This window comes from Corvus cornix, chromosome 7 (assembly GCF_000738735.6).
Source record: "Corvus cornix cornix isolate S_Up_H32 chromosome 7, ASM73873v5, whole genome shotgun sequence".
NCBI classification, from domain to species: Eukaryota; Metazoa; Chordata; class Aves; order Passeriformes; family Corvidae; genus Corvus; species Corvus cornix.
Genome location: NC_046337.1, coordinates 30,816,932 through 30,836,672, shown reverse-complemented (window position 1 = coordinate 30,836,672; position 19,741 = coordinate 30,816,932). Strand labels below are relative to the sequence as shown.

At 39.3% G+C, this 19,741-nt stretch overlaps 1 protein-coding gene across 7 annotated transcripts in view; it reads left to right on the top strand.

The window, feature by feature from the left end:
* Positions 1 to 19,741, top strand: part of MYO1B (myosin IB) — a 110,158-nt gene that overhangs the window by 75,252 nt on the left and 15,165 nt on the right. For 2 of the 7 annotated variants that reach the window (XM_039554875.1, XM_019290496.3), the window contains exons 14-25: positions 3,549 to 3,554; positions 4,660 to 4,764; positions 6,265 to 6,327; positions 7,120 to 7,320; positions 9,570 to 9,796; positions 9,972 to 10,172; positions 11,197 to 11,290; positions 11,734 to 11,883; positions 13,988 to 14,056; positions 15,713 to 15,799; positions 16,101 to 16,187; positions 18,864 to 18,950. In XM_039554875.1, coding sequence (XP_039410809.1) covers positions 3,549 to 3,554; positions 4,660 to 4,764; positions 6,265 to 6,327; positions 7,120 to 7,320; positions 9,570 to 9,796; positions 9,972 to 10,172; positions 11,197 to 11,290; positions 11,734 to 11,883; positions 13,988 to 14,056; positions 15,713 to 15,799; positions 16,101 to 16,187; positions 18,864 to 18,950 — 1,377 coding nt within the window. The remainder of the gene's footprint in view (positions 1 to 3,548; positions 3,555 to 4,659; positions 4,765 to 6,264; positions 6,328 to 7,119; positions 7,321 to 9,569; positions 9,797 to 9,971; positions 10,173 to 11,196; positions 11,291 to 11,733; positions 11,884 to 13,987; positions 14,057 to 15,712; positions 15,800 to 16,100; positions 16,188 to 18,863; positions 18,951 to 19,741) is intronic. The other 5 variants (XM_039554877.1, XM_039554878.1, XM_039554879.1 and 2 more) reach the window with 5 other exon arrangements.

Below are 19,741 nucleotides of genomic sequence, written 5' to 3'. Positions count from 1 at the left end.
TTCTTTGCCTATGGAGATATTTACACAAAAGCCCAGAGCAGTCTAGTTTACAGGAAATAAAGCTTGATTGCTCAAATGTTTGTATATGTAAACAGAAAAGAAAGGGATAAATATTGATAACATGCCTTTACTAAATTTGCAAAAAATTTTGAAAAATTGTTACAGCTGAGTCACGTTATAACTGGGTCATTGCTGTCTGAGATTAAAATAGTATCTTTTTTCATTTTCTTTAAATGCAGTTTGCTGATTTTAATTTCCTAGCATTTATATTCCTTAGTTTCATCTCATAAACTCGTATGCTTGTGTGGTCATACATAAAACCCCCTATCCCCAGACACCACAGTAGCATATAAATTGAATTTGCTGCTTGGTTTCACCCTTCATTCCACCATTCATCTCAGTGAAGTGAGTATGTTGGTCTTTTATCATCATTAGTTTTGCCATCTGGCTTTTTCTCTAGGGACCCCTACTTGGGGTCACCTGCTTATGTTAGGAGGTGGTCAGAGACTTCTGATGCCTGGAGCTGTGTTGATATTTAAGATAACTTACCTTCTGGGGCTATTTGTGATAGAGCAGAAGTATCAGTCTCTGTATGTCTTTTTCCCTTCTCACACTGATGTAAAAGTTCATTTTCATTACATCAGTCCTGTTGATTTCAACAGTCTCATGACTTGAAATGTTTAGGTTTTCTTTTAAAAGATGCTTTTCCTTTAAATACATCTCATGTATTATTTTAGCTGTATGTGTTCATTTAATATATTTGAAGAAGTGTTGCTGGACACCTTTTTGCAGTGTGGTTGCAGACTGAGCAACGTGTACATTTTTGAATTGGCCCTGAACAAGAATGGTGTGATGAAAGATTAAGAAGGAAGAGGAGATATTGAGAAACACCTACAAAGGTGTGACACTGATGATATACCTGAGTCTGTGGGTTTGGATCCACAACATCTGGTTAATCTGGGGGAAAGAGTGGAGAGGACACAAAAAATGGAACACCTAAAGTTAGACTTTGTTAGGCAAGTGGACGGTAAGAATCTATTCCTGCCTGCTAGTATGGAAATGAAACGCGGTTTTCAGTTTTAAGCAGGTATCTTAGTTGCTGTGTAATCTTTGGAAATCATTGGAAATGGGGTACTCAAAAGTGAATTTGAGTTCTGTGTGAGGAGAGAAGGTTAGAAGGTATATAACACTGATAGGAAAATGTCCTGTTTTAGATATTTGCTGTTCATAAATCTAATGGAGGCATTTCTGCCGGAGACCAGTAAGAGATTTTTAGCCTACTTTTTTTGACAAAGATATTTGTGTCTGTTTCCCATTGGCATTTTACTGGTATAAAAATGTCTAAAATCAGGAACCACCATATATGTTTTTTTCAGATGATTCCACGGAATCTTTCAAAGAAGTTAGGTAAAATATTAAGGAACAAAGAATATTTTCTGGAGGACTTTTAAGCACCTGCATGTAATAGCTGTGGCCCACAGATAGAACTTTATAGCTAGTTTATGTAATCACTTTATTTTTGCGTGGAGAACAATTTTTTTGGAGTTCAAAATGTGCTATTCATGAAATATGACCCTCATGACCAGTAGTTTGAAGGTTGATAAAGAATGAAGCTGTTTGAGCAAGACACCATTATTTGTGAAGCGGGAAACATGGTGAAGTAGGCTTTGATTTTTTTCAGTGAATTTTTCTACTCCTCTGAATTTAGTGTTGCATCTGATAAAAGATTCAGAGGATAAGCTGAGGGTGGTTGGTTGAGCTGTATCTATAACTTCAACATGACTTTAAGCCTATCTCAGGTGACATTCTGTTTTCCTAGCACCTTTATTTAATTTGAGAGACTGTGTGGTTTTATATTCCCTGAAGGTTTTATTTTGTATTCCACAGTGCTTTCAAAGGCATAGTTAGAAAGCTGCTGTTAAAATGCAGGGATTTAAGTGATGCCTTCGACATTAAAAGTAGCAGAATTACAGCCTGGAAGAGAAGGTGACACCTTGAGAAGATATGGTCTTCATTTCTCTCCCCCTGCCCCCCCCCCCCCCCCCAAAGTTTCCTAAGAATATTTGATAGCTTTTCCTCAAATTTTATGTCTGACTGCACTGCTTCTGTGTTGGTCAAACCCCTTTCTGTCACTTAACACAAGTGGTAGCATAAGGAGCAAGTAGTCTCTGATGGCTGGGTCCCTCCAGCCCATCTGCTGAGTGGGTTTAGTGATATTCTATCACTGATATGGGTTATTCTCTACTGCCTTCTAGAAAAAAAGGTCAAAAGTCCTTTAGATCCCTTCTAGTTCTGTTGTATTCATTTCTATAAGACCTTCATTAAAATATTGGGGGGGGGACAATTCATTTGTGAACATTTGTATATGCTTTGTGGAGCCCTCCCATAATTAAAAATTATAGATATTCATTAAGGGAGAATAAATGCACAACTGTTGTTGCCTTAGTGAGAATTGCTTAGAGATAAACACCCATTGTTTTTTTCATACAGGATTTTTTAAAACCTGTAAAAGGAAACAGCTCTTTCTGAAGTATATTTAATTTGCCAAATGTCTTCTGGTCTTGCTCAGAGTTTAGTGTTTTGAGAATGTCAGTAATTTCAAACATTTTCCCTAATTTTCTTTTCTGTAATTAGCTGTTTTAGCCTTTTGCTCTGTATCATTCATAAAGAACAATATTGCTGCTGCTCTTCAATAACTTTTTCTGGAATAGCAATTTTCAGTGGCTTGGCAATGTCAAATAGAATTTCATAGCTCAAAGTGAGCGATTTGTGGAGAACTCTGTGGATTTTGGTTTGCCTTTTTTTTTGGCAAGCCATAAATATCATAGATACACAGCAAATCAGGAAAACATCTAGCAATTACTTTAATGTGTTGTTAATGACCTTTCAGTTAGATGGTTTAGCTGGATTTTCTGTTCAGTTTCCATCCTCTTTTGATGACTGAGCCTGTATAATTTGTGAGTGAAAAGTCCTGCAGCCCTTTTAATCAGAATAACCTGGTCTTTTGGAGAAGCAGTCTCTCTGAGTTGGGTGGCATGTGCCTGGCAGGAGGATGCAGAGTGCGTTTTGCCCTTTCTCTGGGTGATGTGACAGTTGGGGTCCTTTTACTTCCAGCTCAATGTATCTGAAGTGATGGCCTTATCTGAATGTGTCAAGTAAAGTTACACTCATTCTTCCTGCAGTATTCTCTATTCCCTTCCCCATTCTCCTCTCCTGTTGCTGGGATTTGTATGCCCAAGGTTATAAATGTGGCTTTTAAAGGCAAAAGTGCCTGGTGATTTAGAGACAGGGCAATGCAAGAATGCTGTTCTGTGTTAGGCTCTGATGTGTCTCAACCTCTTGGTTTATTTGATAATATTTGGACAGTAGCTAAAGATAGACTCAGCTATGAAGATGTAATACATAACATTTATATAGTATTTTGCATTTTCAGTGATACAAAGATTGATCTACTTGGTATGCTAAATAAATGCTAATAGATATGTTGTGTATTGTTATGGAAGTAGTATAAGTACTGACTGCAGTTTATGTAATTTCTTTTTCAACAGAATGCAGTAAGTATGACTTGTTTGCAGTGCTGATTTTGCTGCATGCCAAATTTTAACTCTCTCATCTTGAGCTATGCAAGTTTTGCAATCTCTGAGTGATAATTGCAGTTGGTGAGAGGGGCAGCGTTTGTGGCTGAGGAATTTTGGTGATCAGCTATGATTTTGCTTCATTTAAAACTAAAATGATAAAAGTAATCTGTGCTACCTCAATATTTTCTAATCTGCGTGTGTGTTCTTAATCTCATTTAGCAACCAGATCCTTGATTAAAACATTCAAATGATTGCACTTGCCTTCAGTGATAAAAATTCTATCAGCATTATTTAAGCTTCACAGGTATTGTATAGCAGATGATTTGGTAGTTTAAAAAGGCACAATGTCATGTCACAGCCTGTGATGGGGCAGTCACCAAGCCTCCTTCCTGTGCCTACCCCTCCTGCTGGGGTCTGCTCCACTCCCCGGTCCCTTCTGCAAAGGGTCACACATCTGCTTGCTCCCTAACCCAGTTTTAGATGAGTTAGCCTGTTAGAGGAATTTTAGTCAATGAAGCTCTTTTGTTTCCCATCATTTCAAGGGGCAGTTTGTTGGCAGGGAGGAGGTGGGTTGACCTCTGGAACCAATAATCTCTTAACCCAGGCTCAGATGCAACTGGAATAGCAGCTTGAGCCCTGTTCTGTAGGGAAATAGGATACTTTATTGGCTGCTGAGTGGAAAAGAGCTGATGCTACTATCATGATTTTATTTATCGGACCCCACAGGAGACTACATTTTACATATGGGGACAGATTGGTGCAGGCAAAACTTTGGTCATTTATTCCCTGACACCACAGGTGTCCTCATGACTTGTTGAAAGGGATCAGTATGGAGGCATCGTGAACAAAACCCACAGAGGTTTTTGTCCCTCCCAATGGACAAAGCCTCAGGAAAGGATTTGGTCAAAAATTTCTAAACTAATCGTGATCTCAATCAAGTATTCCTCCAACCATCACATCATAAAACTGGAAGGAGTAGTTAATACAGCAGCTTGTTGACCTGCAGCTGCTGCAGTAACTTACTCCAGCTGGGTTCCAGGCTGTTTACACAAAGCAAACTCAAACGTATTTCATCTGACAGGACAACAGCTTTGAGCAATTCATTATCAACTACTGTAATGAGAAGTTGCAGCAGATCTTCATTGAACTTACCCTCAAAGAAGAGCAGGAGGAATACATCCGAGAGGTAATACTTGAGTGCATCTTTCCTTATCCTCTTCCCGTTGTCCCTGCAGAGATACATAGGCATGCAGGCTGGAACCATTTTTCAGGCAACAGAGGCACTTTTTGAGCACAGGACTGACATGGAGCGTGTTTGTGTGGGGCTGTGTGGTAGTTACATGAAGCAAAAAATGTTGGTTTGGCATTTGTTTCACATTATGAATTCTCCAGGTAAAAACCAGACCCAACTCTGATTCATTCATTGCCAACAATGACTGGCAGTTCTGAGCAAGGGCTAATTGATTTATTAGAACACTAATACCACTTTCTGGTATTAGTGCCATTGCCCTGCAGCCTGCATTTTGGATTACGCAGCAATGTCTGGGATGCACCCCAAGAACAGCCACAGCCAGTCCTTTATCAAAGGGAATTGGGTGGCTAAAATAATAGCATGCAACACTAAAGAAACAACAAATAGAGTTTTGGTTCTAGTGTTCTTTCAGGTAAGTATTGAAGGGAGCCGTGTGAGCTTTACGGATAAATTTAAGATGTCCTGTAGAGCCCAGCCTCTGGTGTTTGATGTTATTCTGTGAGTGAACATCAAGCTAAAATTTTAATAGGTTTTAGCAGTGCTCCACATGATACACAGAGCTCAGACAAAATACCAGCTCCCAGCTGTAAAAACTGGCACACGCTGTTTGTACTCCAACTGGATGATACCATTTTGCTGTATAAACATTTTTTTTAATTACATAAAGTTCCTGCCTTATGATCCTGAGGATAACATGAAATTTCAGCATGTCTTTTTAATTTTGCATTCAGTGGTAAACCATCATTGCTGCAATTTGGTTCTTGAATGATATTTCAAATGCTCTGAGAAAAGTAAACTGTAAGAAGTACCACAGAGTGCAGATTAAGAATGAAATGAATATGTTCCTTCTTTCAGTCCTTTCCCCTACCAGCGTTACCTCGTGATGCATTGGCATCTCATCCTGGAAATTTTATCATTGATGTTTGAAAAAAAAAATTGGGATATTAAGAACATCTGAACAGAAGTCATACTCTGGATTTTTCGAATGGTCTTATCTAAATTTAGCCCTTTTTCTTCCTCCCATGAAAAAAAAACAAACAAACCAAAAAAACCATCCCAATAACAAAGAACTTAGAAATTTTGATCTCAGGAGCTTGCAGTGACATGGGCTGATTTCCTTCTGGCCAGTGGGAGCATAGGCAGCACGGGAGGAGCCTGGCCTGGTGCCAGGGAGTGCATGGGAAGCTGACATGGGTGGGGGAAAGGAATGGAGAGTGAGTTTGGCAGCAGCTCAAGGACACTCATTTTGCGCAGATAATGATAGTAGTAGATAGTTGCATTTTTTTTTTTTCTTAATAAATAAATTGTTGGTAAGCATGCAGAATTAAATTTCAAAGTAGTACCATGGTTAATTGGAATATAATGGGAATTGCCTAGAGGAAAAGCTCCCTCCATTTTTTTCCTGTTCATACATTTACTTATATTTTCTTACAGGGGATTGAATGGACTCATATCGAATATTTCAACAATGCTATCATTTGTGACCTAATAGAAAATGTAAGTTGTATTCAGGAATCTCTCTGGATAATTTTTTAATGTGGATTTTTTAAAATAATTTTTTTTTAAATCCATTTTTTTAGTGGATTTAATTTAGCTGTAAAATCTATATGTATCCTCATGCACTAAATTTTGTGAAACATGCCATTCATTGTATTATTCATCTTACTTTGAATGGTAGAAGTTTATTTTACTAAAAAGGTTTTTTTTATAAGTGATGTTACTTTTGTAGAAATATTCAGCAGTATCTACATGAAAAAAGTCCTCAGATCAAATAGCTCTTAAATGTTTACATTTAGGGCTGTTCTCAATAGCAGATATCACATGCTGCATTGTAATTAACATTTCTTTTCATATGGGAACTAGAAAACTCAATTACACATTCATTACTGAGTGTTAGAGGTACTCAAAGTACTTTTATATAATGAGAAGACTTCCAAAGCAAGAAAGATAAAATTCCTTAACAATCAGAAAGGATAACTTTTTAACCATTAACATAAAATACATGATGGTTTTACTGTAAACTGGCAACTTTCAGTTGAGTTGGAGTTGCTACAGTCTGAGGAAATGACATGAAACTTCAATGTGAATTTCAGGATTCAGATCTCATAAAAAGTCTTTCAAAAATGCAAGTGCTAAAAATCGGTTGGAAATGGTTGTGGGGTAAAAAGAGCCAAACCTTGAGATGGCTTGAAGAATGTTTTTCTGGATAGCAGAAGTCAAACAGGAGAATGATCTCCTTTTTGTGCTGTGATGGAAACAAGTACTAAAGCTCTTGTTTTGAAACTTCAGAACCAAACTGGAATCCTGGCCATGCTGGACGAAGAATGTCTGAGACCAGGAACTGTTACCGATGACACCTTTTTAGAAAAGCTGAACCAGGTCTGTGCCACTCACCAGCATTTTGAGAGCAGGATGAGCAAGTGCTCCCGGTTCCTCAATGACACCTCCCTGCCTCACAGCTGCTTCAGGATTCAGCACTATGCTGGCAAGGTACCTGGTGAAGGGAGCATGTGCGGGCTGGTGTAGCTGACTAAAAAATCCAGGCCTGTCTTAATCTTTTTTTGTCTTAAGCCTAAAATCTGTGATTTGGGCTGGAAGGCTTTAAGAGATCTTGAAATGCTTTTGGTTGGAAGGGACCTTAAATATCACCTAGTTCCAAGCCCCTGCCGTGGGCAGGACACCTTTCACTAGACCAGGTTGCTCAGAGCCTCATCCAGCCTGACCTTTAACACTTCCAGGGATGGGACAGCCACAGCTTCTCTGGGCAGCCTGTGCCAGGGCCTCACCACCCTCATAGTGAAGAATTCCTTCCTAATAACTAATCTAAACCTGCCCTCTGCCAGTCTGAAGCCCCTACCCCTTGTCCTGTTACTACGTGCCCTTGTACAAAGTCCTGCTGCTCCGGTTGAAATCAAAACACTTCTCCTTTCATCAAAGGAGAAAGATGCCCACTGCTGCAGTGCTGCTGTTAGGTCTCTGGAAAGAAATCATTGCTCAAGGTGACAAAAATTCACACACATTTGTAGGCAACATATTTTGGAAAACATGCTCTTTGTCACTGAACTAGCTGTAGTCCTTAGTCACATTGTTGAGAAAATGCAGTTTTAGTATGTTTGAAGGAACTGAGTTTGATACTCTGTTTAAACAGAGTATAGAGAAAGCTACACAGAGGGCTTGCAAATGTATTTGCATTTTGCAATATAAGAAGTATGAATAAATACAAGTGTGACAGCTTTCAGTGTGTAATCCATTATGACTTTTTATTAATGAAAATCAAAATAATTAAATTTGTAGACTGAAGATTTAAAAGAAAATTAAAAGTAAATGTATGGCTGAAATTATACCTCTTGTCTGAATCTGCTGAAGTGATAATTTCACACAGTAAAGAATATTTGGAAAGTGTTTAATTTCCCTAGGACTGCTTAATGCTTTTTGAAATTTTCTTCATCTTATAATTTTGAATAGCTCAATAATTTTCTTGTTCAGAATAGTCCTGGAAATATCAGACTTTCAGCCTTTCAGGCAGCCATTCATTAACTTAACATTATTTGCCAATAAGAGTTTGTAACTGCCTATAATCTATCAGGGGTTAATACCTAGGTACTTCTTTGGTTGTCAAAAATGTAAGTGAATTGAAAATACTCTAGTACTTGGAGAAGGACTGTGCACAGATTGTGTCTTAGCAGGCTGTGAGGGTCTTTGATTGTTACAGGCATTCAGTAGAGTGAATTCCTCCTATTTTGGGAGGAATGTTGTTTTTCCATCCTCTGCTAAGAACATTTTGATCTTGTCAGTGGTCAACAAAAGTTTGACCCCCCTTTTAAGAAATATAAGTCATTTCATGTGAGCAGTTGTTTGGTTTTTTCAGTAGTGGCATTTACTGCACCTGTCAGAACCAGAAACATGTTCTCCAAAATAAAGTGCTGCCTGAGTTCCCGGTAACTTGCTGTTGTGTAAAATATGTGTCAGTACTATTTTCATTCAGTATTCTGTGTACATAGTACATACCTATGCAGAACTGAGAAATCATGGATCTGAAGAAGAATCTGTATTACCAGCCAGATGACTTGTCACAATCAGAGAAGTTTCCTACCCTCAAAAATTAAAAAAGCCAGTAGCAATCTGAGATCTGCATGAGGTTCCTCTGGCTGCCTTCTGGGTGCCCAGCTGCAGGTCAGAGCTTTGTACTTGTGCTTGTTGTTGTTGGACTGCTTTCCTGGTAAAAGTCCTTTAAAATAACAGTCCACTGGGGGCTGCACAGCTTGCTGCTTGCACTGCGATAGCAAGAGGTGGTATGCCATATCTTGTTTTAGTTAGGCAAATAATGTAAGCATAAGTACTTTGAAGGAAAAGGGTATTTTTGTTGTTTTGATCCAAAAGAGAGGGAGAAAACTTCATCAGACCAAGAAAAAAAGGATTTTTATGGAGTCTTGGCAGGTGGTGGTGGTGTGTCAGAGTTATCATGGAAAAAGGATTTCTTCCACTTCAAAAACCAGAACTGATCGACACAGGGAACTGTATGGCAGATGAGAAAATGCATCTTTCTCAGGTAGCATGTTCACAGACATTTTATCCAACAAAAAGTCATCCAAATGTTAGATTTAAAATGAAAGCTGAAATATCTTTTGTTTCTTTTGGACAGTGTGTAAGAAGGAGAAATCAATTTCTTGGGCCAGTTTTGAAGTGGTCTGTGTTGTAGTTCAAAACCTGTGCTGATGAGACTCTTCTCTGTTGTTTAGGTTATGTACCAGGTGGAAGGATTTGTTGACAAAAATAATGATCTTCTGTACCGTGACCTCTCCCAGGCCATGTGGAAGGCCAACCACTCCCTTATCAAAGCATTGTTCCCAGAAGGAAACCCTGCTAAGATCAATCTAAAGAGACCACCAACGGCAGGTTCACAGTTCAAGGCTTCAGTTGCTACCCTGATGAAAAATCTCCAGAATAAAAATCCAAACTATATCAGGTAAATTCCCCAGTGCCAAAGATTTGGTGAATTTGTTTGGTGAGGTTATATAAAAAAACCCCACCTCGATATCCAAGGATAAACTATTGAAATCTATGGTTTCTATCTATCACCATAAGAGTTGTATACATGTACAGTGTTGCAAAGAGATGTCCCTTTTGGTTTTCCTTTCCAGGTGCATCAAGCCCAATGAAAAAAAGGCTGCAGACATTTTCAACGAGGCCCTGGTGTGCCACCAGATCCGGTACCTCGGGCTCCTGGAGAACGTGCGGGTCAGGAGGGCGGGTTACGCCTTCCGGCAGGCCTACGAGCCCTGCCTGGAGAGGTACAAAATGCTCTGCAGGCAGACATGGCCCCACTGGAGAGGGCCAGCCAGGTAGGCAGACAGCAGTATTCCTACCTGTCCTGAGTGAAATTCCTGTCTTCCACGTGTCCTGATTTTAAAATTTTTTTGCATACGTTGCGAAAGGAGCATATTGCAGCCCTTACTGGTTTGGGTCTGACAGAAAGGGCGTAAGAGAGATACTGCAGTGGATTCAAAACTGCAGGGAGGTCTGGAATGATCAGGAGGGCACTTATCTTTAATAACCAACTTTCAAAGTGTAAGAACACTCATTTCGTTGAAGACAGCCATGCCGTCTTCCCCTGCACTTTCAGGAGTAACTTTACATAATGATTGGGGAACGATTATGAGATAATATCTCTTGCAAATCAATTGTATTAAATATATACTTTTAAATTGCATAGTATTCACGTGTATTTTTTGCAAATAATGTCTGGGATGGGCAAATAAGCTTCTATTATTTCTTTTTACATGTGGCCACCAAAAGCATGATTTAAATAGCTTTCATAATAGATTAACATCTTTTAGCTACAATTTAAATCTTTAGGTTATCAAGATAATGGTGGAAGTGCAGTATTGATAAAAACAGCATTGTAGTAATCATCACAAAGATCTGCACAGTTCCTCTCTCCTTTTTCTGTTGGTGTTCCTAAAATGCATTTGGTAAGAGTGGAACACTGACGTTTGTCAAACTCGTTAGTCTTTGTTTCACATTTTGACATTAGTGTGAGAGCCCTTCCTTTTTCCTTTTTTTTTTTGTTTTTAGGTAAAATAATTATAGATGTAAGAGGAAAAAATAGGCCATTGCTGATGCTGTAAAATGAAATTTGCTCTTTTTTTCCTCAAATTATTCTGAATCTTTATGGTGATTATTCTTGCCTTTAGCTGAATAACCACTGAGTAAATGAGTTAGGTTTTCAATCTTCTTATGTCAAGCACTATTTAAAAGTTTAAAATATGCTTTCATATGCTTTCCATAAATTAAGCTGTGAATATGTGAACTAAGAAGTTTTAAAGCTGAGGTTCATGTTTGTTAAGCTCATTTATTCCTTCTTAGGGCTGGAGTAGAGGTGCTGTTTAATGAATTGAGAATCCCTGAAGAGGAATTTTCATTTGGCAGATCAAAGATATTCATCCGCAACCCAAGAACAGTAAGTGAAAAATGCCTTCTGCAAAACCAAGCCCTCTCTCTTGAGGACAGCCTGCTGTGAGGTGCATCATTCACTACCTGGTTCCTACAGATTTTTCTACATGCAGTGCTTTGATATATTGATGTGAATGTAGCATTAAAAAAGCACTTTTTAATGTTAGACCCATTAAAATCAATGTGAATCAAGATTCTACAATAGCTGTCAGCCTTTATTTAATATAATTTTAGAGCGTTGACTTGTGACAGTGTATCTGCCACAAATCATCTTGGTATATCTGCCTATAGCTCTGGAGATGAATAAAACAACATGTGTCTGAGGGGGGACTTCAGTAAAGAAGTGATTTCTCTTACAAGAGCTGTGCTTATGGGTTTTTTCCCTTGTCTCTTCTCTCCTGCTGTTTTTCTTCCAATGTCAAACAAAACCCTAAAAACCCCCACACCCAGCTCTTCAAACTAGAAGACCTGAGGAAGCAGCGTTTGGAGGACTTGGCTACTCTGATTGAAAAGATTTACAGAGGCTGGAAGTGCCGTACCCGCTTCTTGTTAATGAAAAGATGCCAGATTGTGATTGCTTCCTGGTACAGGAGATACGCAGTAAGATACCATCCTTACTACATGGGGGGTTCTCTTCATTGTTTAATACATATAACCTTCATAGGATATTCTTCCTCAATATGTACTGAGAGCTGTTGAAAGAATTCAATTTTATGCTAATATTTAAGTACCAATAGCGGGAATAAAGAAAATTTAGTTTCTATAGACCACTATTAGGTGCTTACATTGTGCTTGTTCTTAAATAATTGAAAAGCTCTCCAGAGTCCTTTTGCTCTGGGAAAACAGGATTCTGTGGCTCAGCTGGGAAGAGTCTTTTTCATTAAGCTTAAATGCTGTGCTTCCCAGCACTTCCGGTGCTTTCAAAACATGTGGTTAATGTGTAAAAAATGTTCAGTAATATACATGTGCAGTTCTGTGGAATTCAGTCATTCCTAAGCCTTTTTGTGTTTTTGCCTTATTTGGAACATTTGCCTTTGACTCAAGAATGCTGCCTGGGAGGAGGCAGCATATAATTTTAATTATAACTCCTAAGACTTGTAATTCAGTGTCATTATTGATTCAGTCAGTCCTAAAGCAGTTTCAGATCTATCTGTGGACTGGGTGTTCAGTGCCACGAACTGAACAGCATGGTTCTGTGATTCTTTGGCAGTTAGGAAATGATACTGACTTACGAGATAAAAAAGATTTATTTGTTTCTAAAACCGTTCTTGAACTTCTCAGCTGTGTTTTGTTACTGCTAGAGAATAGCACAAGCGTATCGGAAACCTTGATAAAATATGGAAAGAAAGTCTTCTTAAACTGCAAGTTGCAGAGTTGACAAATCCCTGTTTTTCAGTTGACAAGCACTTCTGTTTGTCCTCTTGAAAGCCATCAGTGTTTGGTTCACTTCTCTTGGATAATTAGAGGGAAGTATAGATGATTTGGAAAAAGTATGCCCGAAGCATGCTTTTTTACTGTAAAAACTCTTCTCTCTGAACTTGTGTGATTGAAAGCCCTGTTCCTACAAACAGCATCATTACAGAATTGCGTTGTACCCATATGGCTTCATTATGATTTCATGCAACCTTAATGAATTTAAAATGGACTTAATGCAGCTCAATTGGCACAACTTTAAATATAAGGAAATGAAAACAAATACACGGCCAAGAACTGCTGATTTCTTAACTGTGAACCTTTACTGGGTCACTGGTGAAACATGGCAGCAGTTGTTTTATTGGTGGTGATAGAGAGGTTTCCTCAGCCTCTTCATGCGGATGGAAGGCACCGTTCTCCTCACCCAACATGACTGGTAGGCACAGTGCTTTGGAAGGTTTCATGGGAAGTCCCTGGAATGAATAAAGCTTTTTTGAGCAACTCCTTGTGCTGGAGGCTTGACTCAACGATACGCAGACATTTGTCTGTCTGTTGCCTTGCAAGACACAGATGGCAGCCGTGGCATGAGGGTGGCCCAGAGGGGACCCTCTCCAGCTTGCTCACAGAGATGTTCACTGTCACTGAGTGGGCTGAGTGTCAAGTCTAAAAGCCCTGTTGCAAAGTCTGTCAATTTAGTATTATACTAAATGTTAGGCTACTGGAGAACTGAGTTTTAGAACTGAAAATGCTCAGCTGTCCAGGAAATTTATAGTTCAACTTAGCATGCTTAAATAATACTGCAGCATCTCATTCTGGAATCCATGGTTTTGGTTTTTTTCCTCTTCCTGAGTTATCATCAGCACTTGGTATAATAAAAGGAAATTTTATTTTATGGGTAACAGGAACAGCTTGTCTTATGAAAAGGTGGTAAAAAGCTTAGCCAACAAACCTGAGCATTTGGGACAGTTTGTGTGCTACTCTGGTGGTGGGGAAGACAAATAAAGCTCTTACTGTTAGCATTTAATCTGCATTTGTGCTGCTGACCATGAACTTAGGGTTTCTGTAAACAGGGTGACATTGTCCATGCAGCATTGTTGATGTGCTTTGTTTCCCCTCGAGTTGAACACAGAATGTACGCTCTGATGTGCTCAGTCAAAAATTGTTCACTTTTTACATTTAGTGCTTGTCTCCTCAAGCATATGGTCAAATGTTAGTAATGAAAGGTTTATTATGCAGTGCTTAACAGATGTAATATTCTGTTCTAAGCATCACATACTTATTTCCAATACAGCAACAAAAAAGATACCAGAAGATAAAGAGTTCGGCTATTACAGTGCAGTCGTACATCAGAGGGTGGAAGGTGAGTTTCCTGCTACTGCGGCTGTCTGTACGGTGAGGCGAGGAGCAGGTCAGAAAACACATCCCAAATGCACTGAGCCTCTTGCCCTTCATGCCTTCCCTCCACGGAGCTGTGGCTGTGCCACAGCCGTTGTTAAACACTCGTGTTTGCTGTGAGAAGGGGTGAGTTCAGGGTATCTGTGTGTGTTGCCCAGACTATAAATCCCTGCAAACCCTGCAAGTGGAATGCTGGGACCACACTAAACTACTGGGTTATCCTTGAGGCATCTTCTGCCAGGGAATTTGGAGGTAGGAGGCCTCTTAACATGGACTGGAGTGTAAATGAGTGAGGGTGGTCATTAGAGCACACCTAATCAGGCAGGCCAACTGCTCCAGAGCAGGATGTTCTGGGGCTCTGCCAGTGGGCTTAGGAAAACTGTAGTGCTGGACTGATTTGAAAGCAACAAGTTGTGGTTGGCGATTATTTTATGCTTAACAGGATTCTCAAAGGATGAATCAAATTGAAAGCAGGATTAAAATAAAGAGTTTGTGTTGCCTGGGCAATTTGTTACTTGGGTTAAGTCTCCAGTTCTCCTCTGTCTGCTAAGTGGAGGAGTGAAAGTGTACTTGGGTTGAGAAAGTAGTTTATTGCTGTTGGCTTGTACTCGGCCTCAATTTGCCACAACTCCGCTTCTTCTCTGAGAGGTTTGTACTTTGTGAAGGGATAATCATGCATCCTAGTAGATATTTAAGGAGTGATGCTTTATTAAGAGGTAAAAATGAGGTTGACAGCTCACATGAGAGCAGCCATGATGCTTAAAGCAACTACTGCTGTCCATCTTCAGAAAAAATAACCCTGGGCTCCTCTGTTTCCTTATTAACCTTTCTTCACCCTACTAAAGGTGGATTTCCCCTCTACTTAGGGAAGAGAGAACTGCCTTTAGTTCTGGAGTCAGTTCCCTTTCTGTCAGACAGGGAGGGAAGGGGCTGCAGTTAGGAGCTATTGGTGTAAATAGCCCTCTCCTGCCCAGGCGGCTTTAAAATTTGCCAACAATAAGGTAACATAATTTGACTTTGCTGTTTCTCTGGATTTTTACTTTGTCTTTATTATTTTGTTTAAATGGGTTAAAAAATCCTTTCAGCCTAACTACTGATGTGCTGTCTTTTCCCATGAGTGTTATTTGAAGAAAACTGGGTTAAAAGCATCATCTCGAGTTATGCTTTTCTGTTTGCCATTGGAGAACAAGCTGTTTTGCAGTAGCATTACCGTGCATGAAAGCCTGATACGACAGCAGCCTTTAGTGTGACCTAAAGCCAGCAATTTATTTGTGATTTATTCTTTATTGCACTCTAAATGGATTAGACATTTACTGTATGGAGAAAAAATACTGTTGCCATTGTGCACACAGACATATAGATATCTCAGGTAATGCAGCAAATCTGGGAGAAAACTGAACATTGAACAAAGATCACCTGACCTGCCAGTCCCAAACTCTTGCAGCACAGAATCCTCCCTGGAACAGCAAATGTTAGGCTGGGCAGCGCTTGTGAATGTCTTTGCTTTGCTTGGGAATTTGGAGGCAGTGTGTTTTGGTTTTGCCTAGATTTACAAGTTGCAGTGCCCTATTTCAAAAACCATAAAAAGTTAGTAAAAAATAATGTTTTAAATTGTTTACAGGCTCGGAAACTTCTTCGGGAACTCAAGCATCTGAAGCGTTGTAATGAGGCTGCCACAGTAATTGCTGCTTATTGGCATGGTACCCAGGTAAGGAATGGCAACAAATTGTGCACTTGTGTGTCCCTACGTAGAATGAAGAAGGTCCCTCAGGATAGTTATCTGGGAATAGTGTCAGTGGCTTACACTGCTTTTACTGCCTAAACTGGTTTTTTGGTTTCTCTTTGCTGCTAACCTGTCATAGCTGGTGCAATCTGGGAAGCAGGGACACGCTTTAATATTTGCCTTTTGTAGTGACTGGTTACTTCCTTTCTTTCTTGCACCAATGGGAACTTGCAATAACCTTTTCTTTCCTAAGCTTTTCTATATCCCGTTTTCAAATGCATCACAGGCACGAAGGGAACTGAGACGACTGAAAGACGAGGCTAGAAATAAACATGCTATTGCTGTTATTTGGGCTTTCTGGCTTGGATATAAGGTACTTCATGCACATATCACGTGCCCCCCTCCATTACCCAACAATACCAACATTTAATCACTAGTTCATAGTAAGAATTAATGACTAATACAATTCACTCTTAAATAATAGAGCATGATCATCGATTCCTTCCATTTCCATTCATGCCACACCTAATAAATCTGATAGCATTGTTTATGCCAGTTTTTTGTAGAGTAGGAAATTCTTTGCATGGCAACCAAGTACAGATTTGCACTAACAAGCCATTAGACTAGATTAAAAATGACTAGACTATAGTATTCTCAAATTAGGAAATGCATTTAACTACATGTAAATATGCAAAGTATGTTTTGTGGGGGGGAGACAAGGTCGGGGTTTTTTGTTGTGTTCCTCCCCACGCCCCCAACAAGTGCTTTCAGTGACACTGTGTTAGTGATCCAGCTGAGATTTTCACCACATATTATATAATCTGTATCCTGGACAGTCATCATCTACAAGTTCAAACCAACACTATTAAGTTTCATTAAATTCTAGTTATGATTGGTTTAATTGATTCTCTGCCTGTGATTTGAACCAGTAAAAAAATTTCAATAAGTACAAGTAAAGCACAAATTTATGAGCTGATCTTTTAGCAGAAAATGATGTTAGTTTGCAATTCTAAACTTACAGCCCTAGAAAAATCCCAGGAATTCCAGCATCAGCTGTTTGTTTTCAGAAGCAAAGTCCCACTGAAAGATGCTTGCTAATCCCCAGCCTGTAGTTGTGGGTTATGTGAACATTTGAAATGCTGTTCACTAGAGGCCAAAAATATATTGGTTTCAATTAATAAATTCCTAATTTAGTTGAAAACCATAAATACATTAGATTTAAAACATTTTTCAGTTGTTATTTATGTTGGGGGTGTGTTGTTAGAACACCTTGCCAACTGAATGGAGAAATGTGCTCAAATTACATCTGGAGTATAATGCTGTGTTTGACCTTTGCTATTTTGATATAAATCTATTAGATTTCTAGCAAAATGGCAGCCCTGGGAATTCAAACAAACATGTACAGAATTTCCTTCATACTAGAGAGTTTTTGGAACTTTTCAGTTCTAGCTTGATATTTAGGTAACTTACAATATGTATATAATATATAATTTGACAGACACACTGTTTCCTCATTTGTTTAAGCACAATACATTGAGAATTTATTTTATTTTTAATCAGAGTTCCTTTCACCAAAAAATTGCTCAATACTTCAGAAGAAATATTTGTTTTCCTAGTTTTAAGATATGCCTTAGAATTAAAAGATACATCCAGTGGATGCAATAGTGTTAACTATGTTAAAGCTCCTCATTTAAATATTTAGTAGATTTGGATAATTTTTAACATGGTTTAGTAGTTATTTTTATCAACTGGCTCACAGGAATTTAGTGAAAAATTGTCTCCTTATTCCTTAAATAGAAATAATCTAAATATAATAATATATATGTATATAAAGATAATAATCTAAATTGAATTAAGATTAGAAAAATAATTAGTCTCTGATAAGAGAGACAACTTTTTATTGGTGTGATCTTTTATCTTTTCTTGGGGGAAAAGTTAGAACAAAAGTTCTTAAAAGTTATCATCAGAAGTCTCTTGCTTTACCAAAAACCCCACAAACAAAAAAATAAAGTAAGAGTGAGCCTCAAGTACTCAGTTTCCTTCCTTTTCACAAGATAGACAAATACTTAGCTTTGCATAGTTCTTGCTTTTACAGTGCTGTGCAGTAGGAGCTTTTCTGCCTAGCAGATGAGTGGAAACATAATGTTTGAGTCTACATCCACTGCACATTAACCTTTCCATCTGCACCAGAAGAGCATGACTGGCACAGGCTGGAACTGCTGCTGCACAAGTCTGATAACTTACAACTTGACAAGGGCAGATACAGGGCTAGAGCTGCTCTGACTGAGCCTATAATACTGGAACTGTTCCTTGACTGTTGTCATCAGATAACTGAATAAAAATGTGCTGGTATCTCCTAAAATGCGACATTCTGTTAAGTTGCCCACACATGCCTCAAATTGCTTTCCTGAAATGGGGTGATTGATGAAAAGTAGGAAGGTGCCTACCTCTTTGTACATGAGGAATGCACTAGGTTTGATGGCTCTGCCCCTTAATTCCACACAGACATCATTTACCAGGCTGGAGAATTTTTTTTTTAAAATACATAAAGATCAAAATAAAAAATAACCTTCAGAATAAAAGCCCTCGTTACAGTGCTGGAAAGTCACCACGACACGTAGTTTCAGAGCTGATTCTGTCCTGCCCAGGCACTTGCCAGTGGAAGAAGTGACTAGATAGTGAGATTTTACTAAGTCTTGATTTTCATACACATCGTTTTGATCACAAAACTGCAGGGAAAGCTCTCCCATTAGGATCAAGTTATGAGATGTGTGCACAGAAGAGAGGAGGAGGAAAGGCTGACAGTGAATAACAGGGCTGACAAAATTCCCACCTGTACTTGCCCCTTCAGCAGCAGTGGAGGCTTTCTCGACCTTCTCTGTGGCTTCACACCAACTCACATGGGCATGTTGGGTGTCAAAGGTCAAGCGCTGCTGCTCCATCCCTTTCCCTCCTGGTTGTAAACCTGTTTGGTTTGGGAGAGGCGTTTCCTGGTCGTTGTGCTGTCTGCATCGGGCTGTCTCTTTTGTTCACTCTCTGAACCCTTTAGGCTCGGAGGGAGTTGAAACGCTTGAAGGAGGAGGCTAGGCGTAAGCATGCTGTGGCAGTCATTTGGGCTTACTGGCTTGGACTGAAGGTACTTTCTCCAACACTCCCATCTGTCAACATGAACTCAATGAAGCGTGGCACACTACTTACTAACACTTAATAAACAAGCAGTTGTGTGGGCTCACTAGAAGGAGTGGGTTTTTTTTACATTGTTTAACTTTGTCATGGACTTGGCTGAAAAAGTCGTAAGCTGAAAGTGCCTCACAGCAGCAACATTTAGGCATCGAGACTTTTTTTATCATATCCGGAATCGCAGCTTTCAAGAGACAGACAAAAGTCAGATTAAAGGGACTCTATTACAGTTGTTGACTTAAAAAAACTGACCTACCTTGGCAAAGGTCCTACCTGGAAAGATTACAAGGATGTATTTTCTGGTTGTGACTTCTGCTTGTTTGAACAGGAAGTAGGGTGGAAGCGTCTGACTCTCACTGCTGCTCACAGTAGACCCCTGATCCCAGTGTCGAGGAGGGCATGGTGTAAAGCCAATGGTCATGTCCTGTTGCATCCAGAAGCCTTTTTAGGGCCTGGCATTGCACACAGCTACCTGTGGCTTGTGACAGCTATGAATTCCTAGAGAAATTGAGATGTGGAAAAGTGTTTTGTTTTCCGTCCCTTGCTTTCAAGGACTGGTTGGCAAAAGAAAACACATCTGTAATCTGGAAAAAAGTAGTTCTGCTCTGTAAATAGACTATGAAAATGGCATCTTCAGATGTTTCAGGTCTGTGCCCAAATGATCTACATAACATAGTTTCACAGATGCAGTCCCGAAGAACTGTGGAAATCTGAATCTGTTTGGTTTGGCTGGGGGTGACTTCTGCT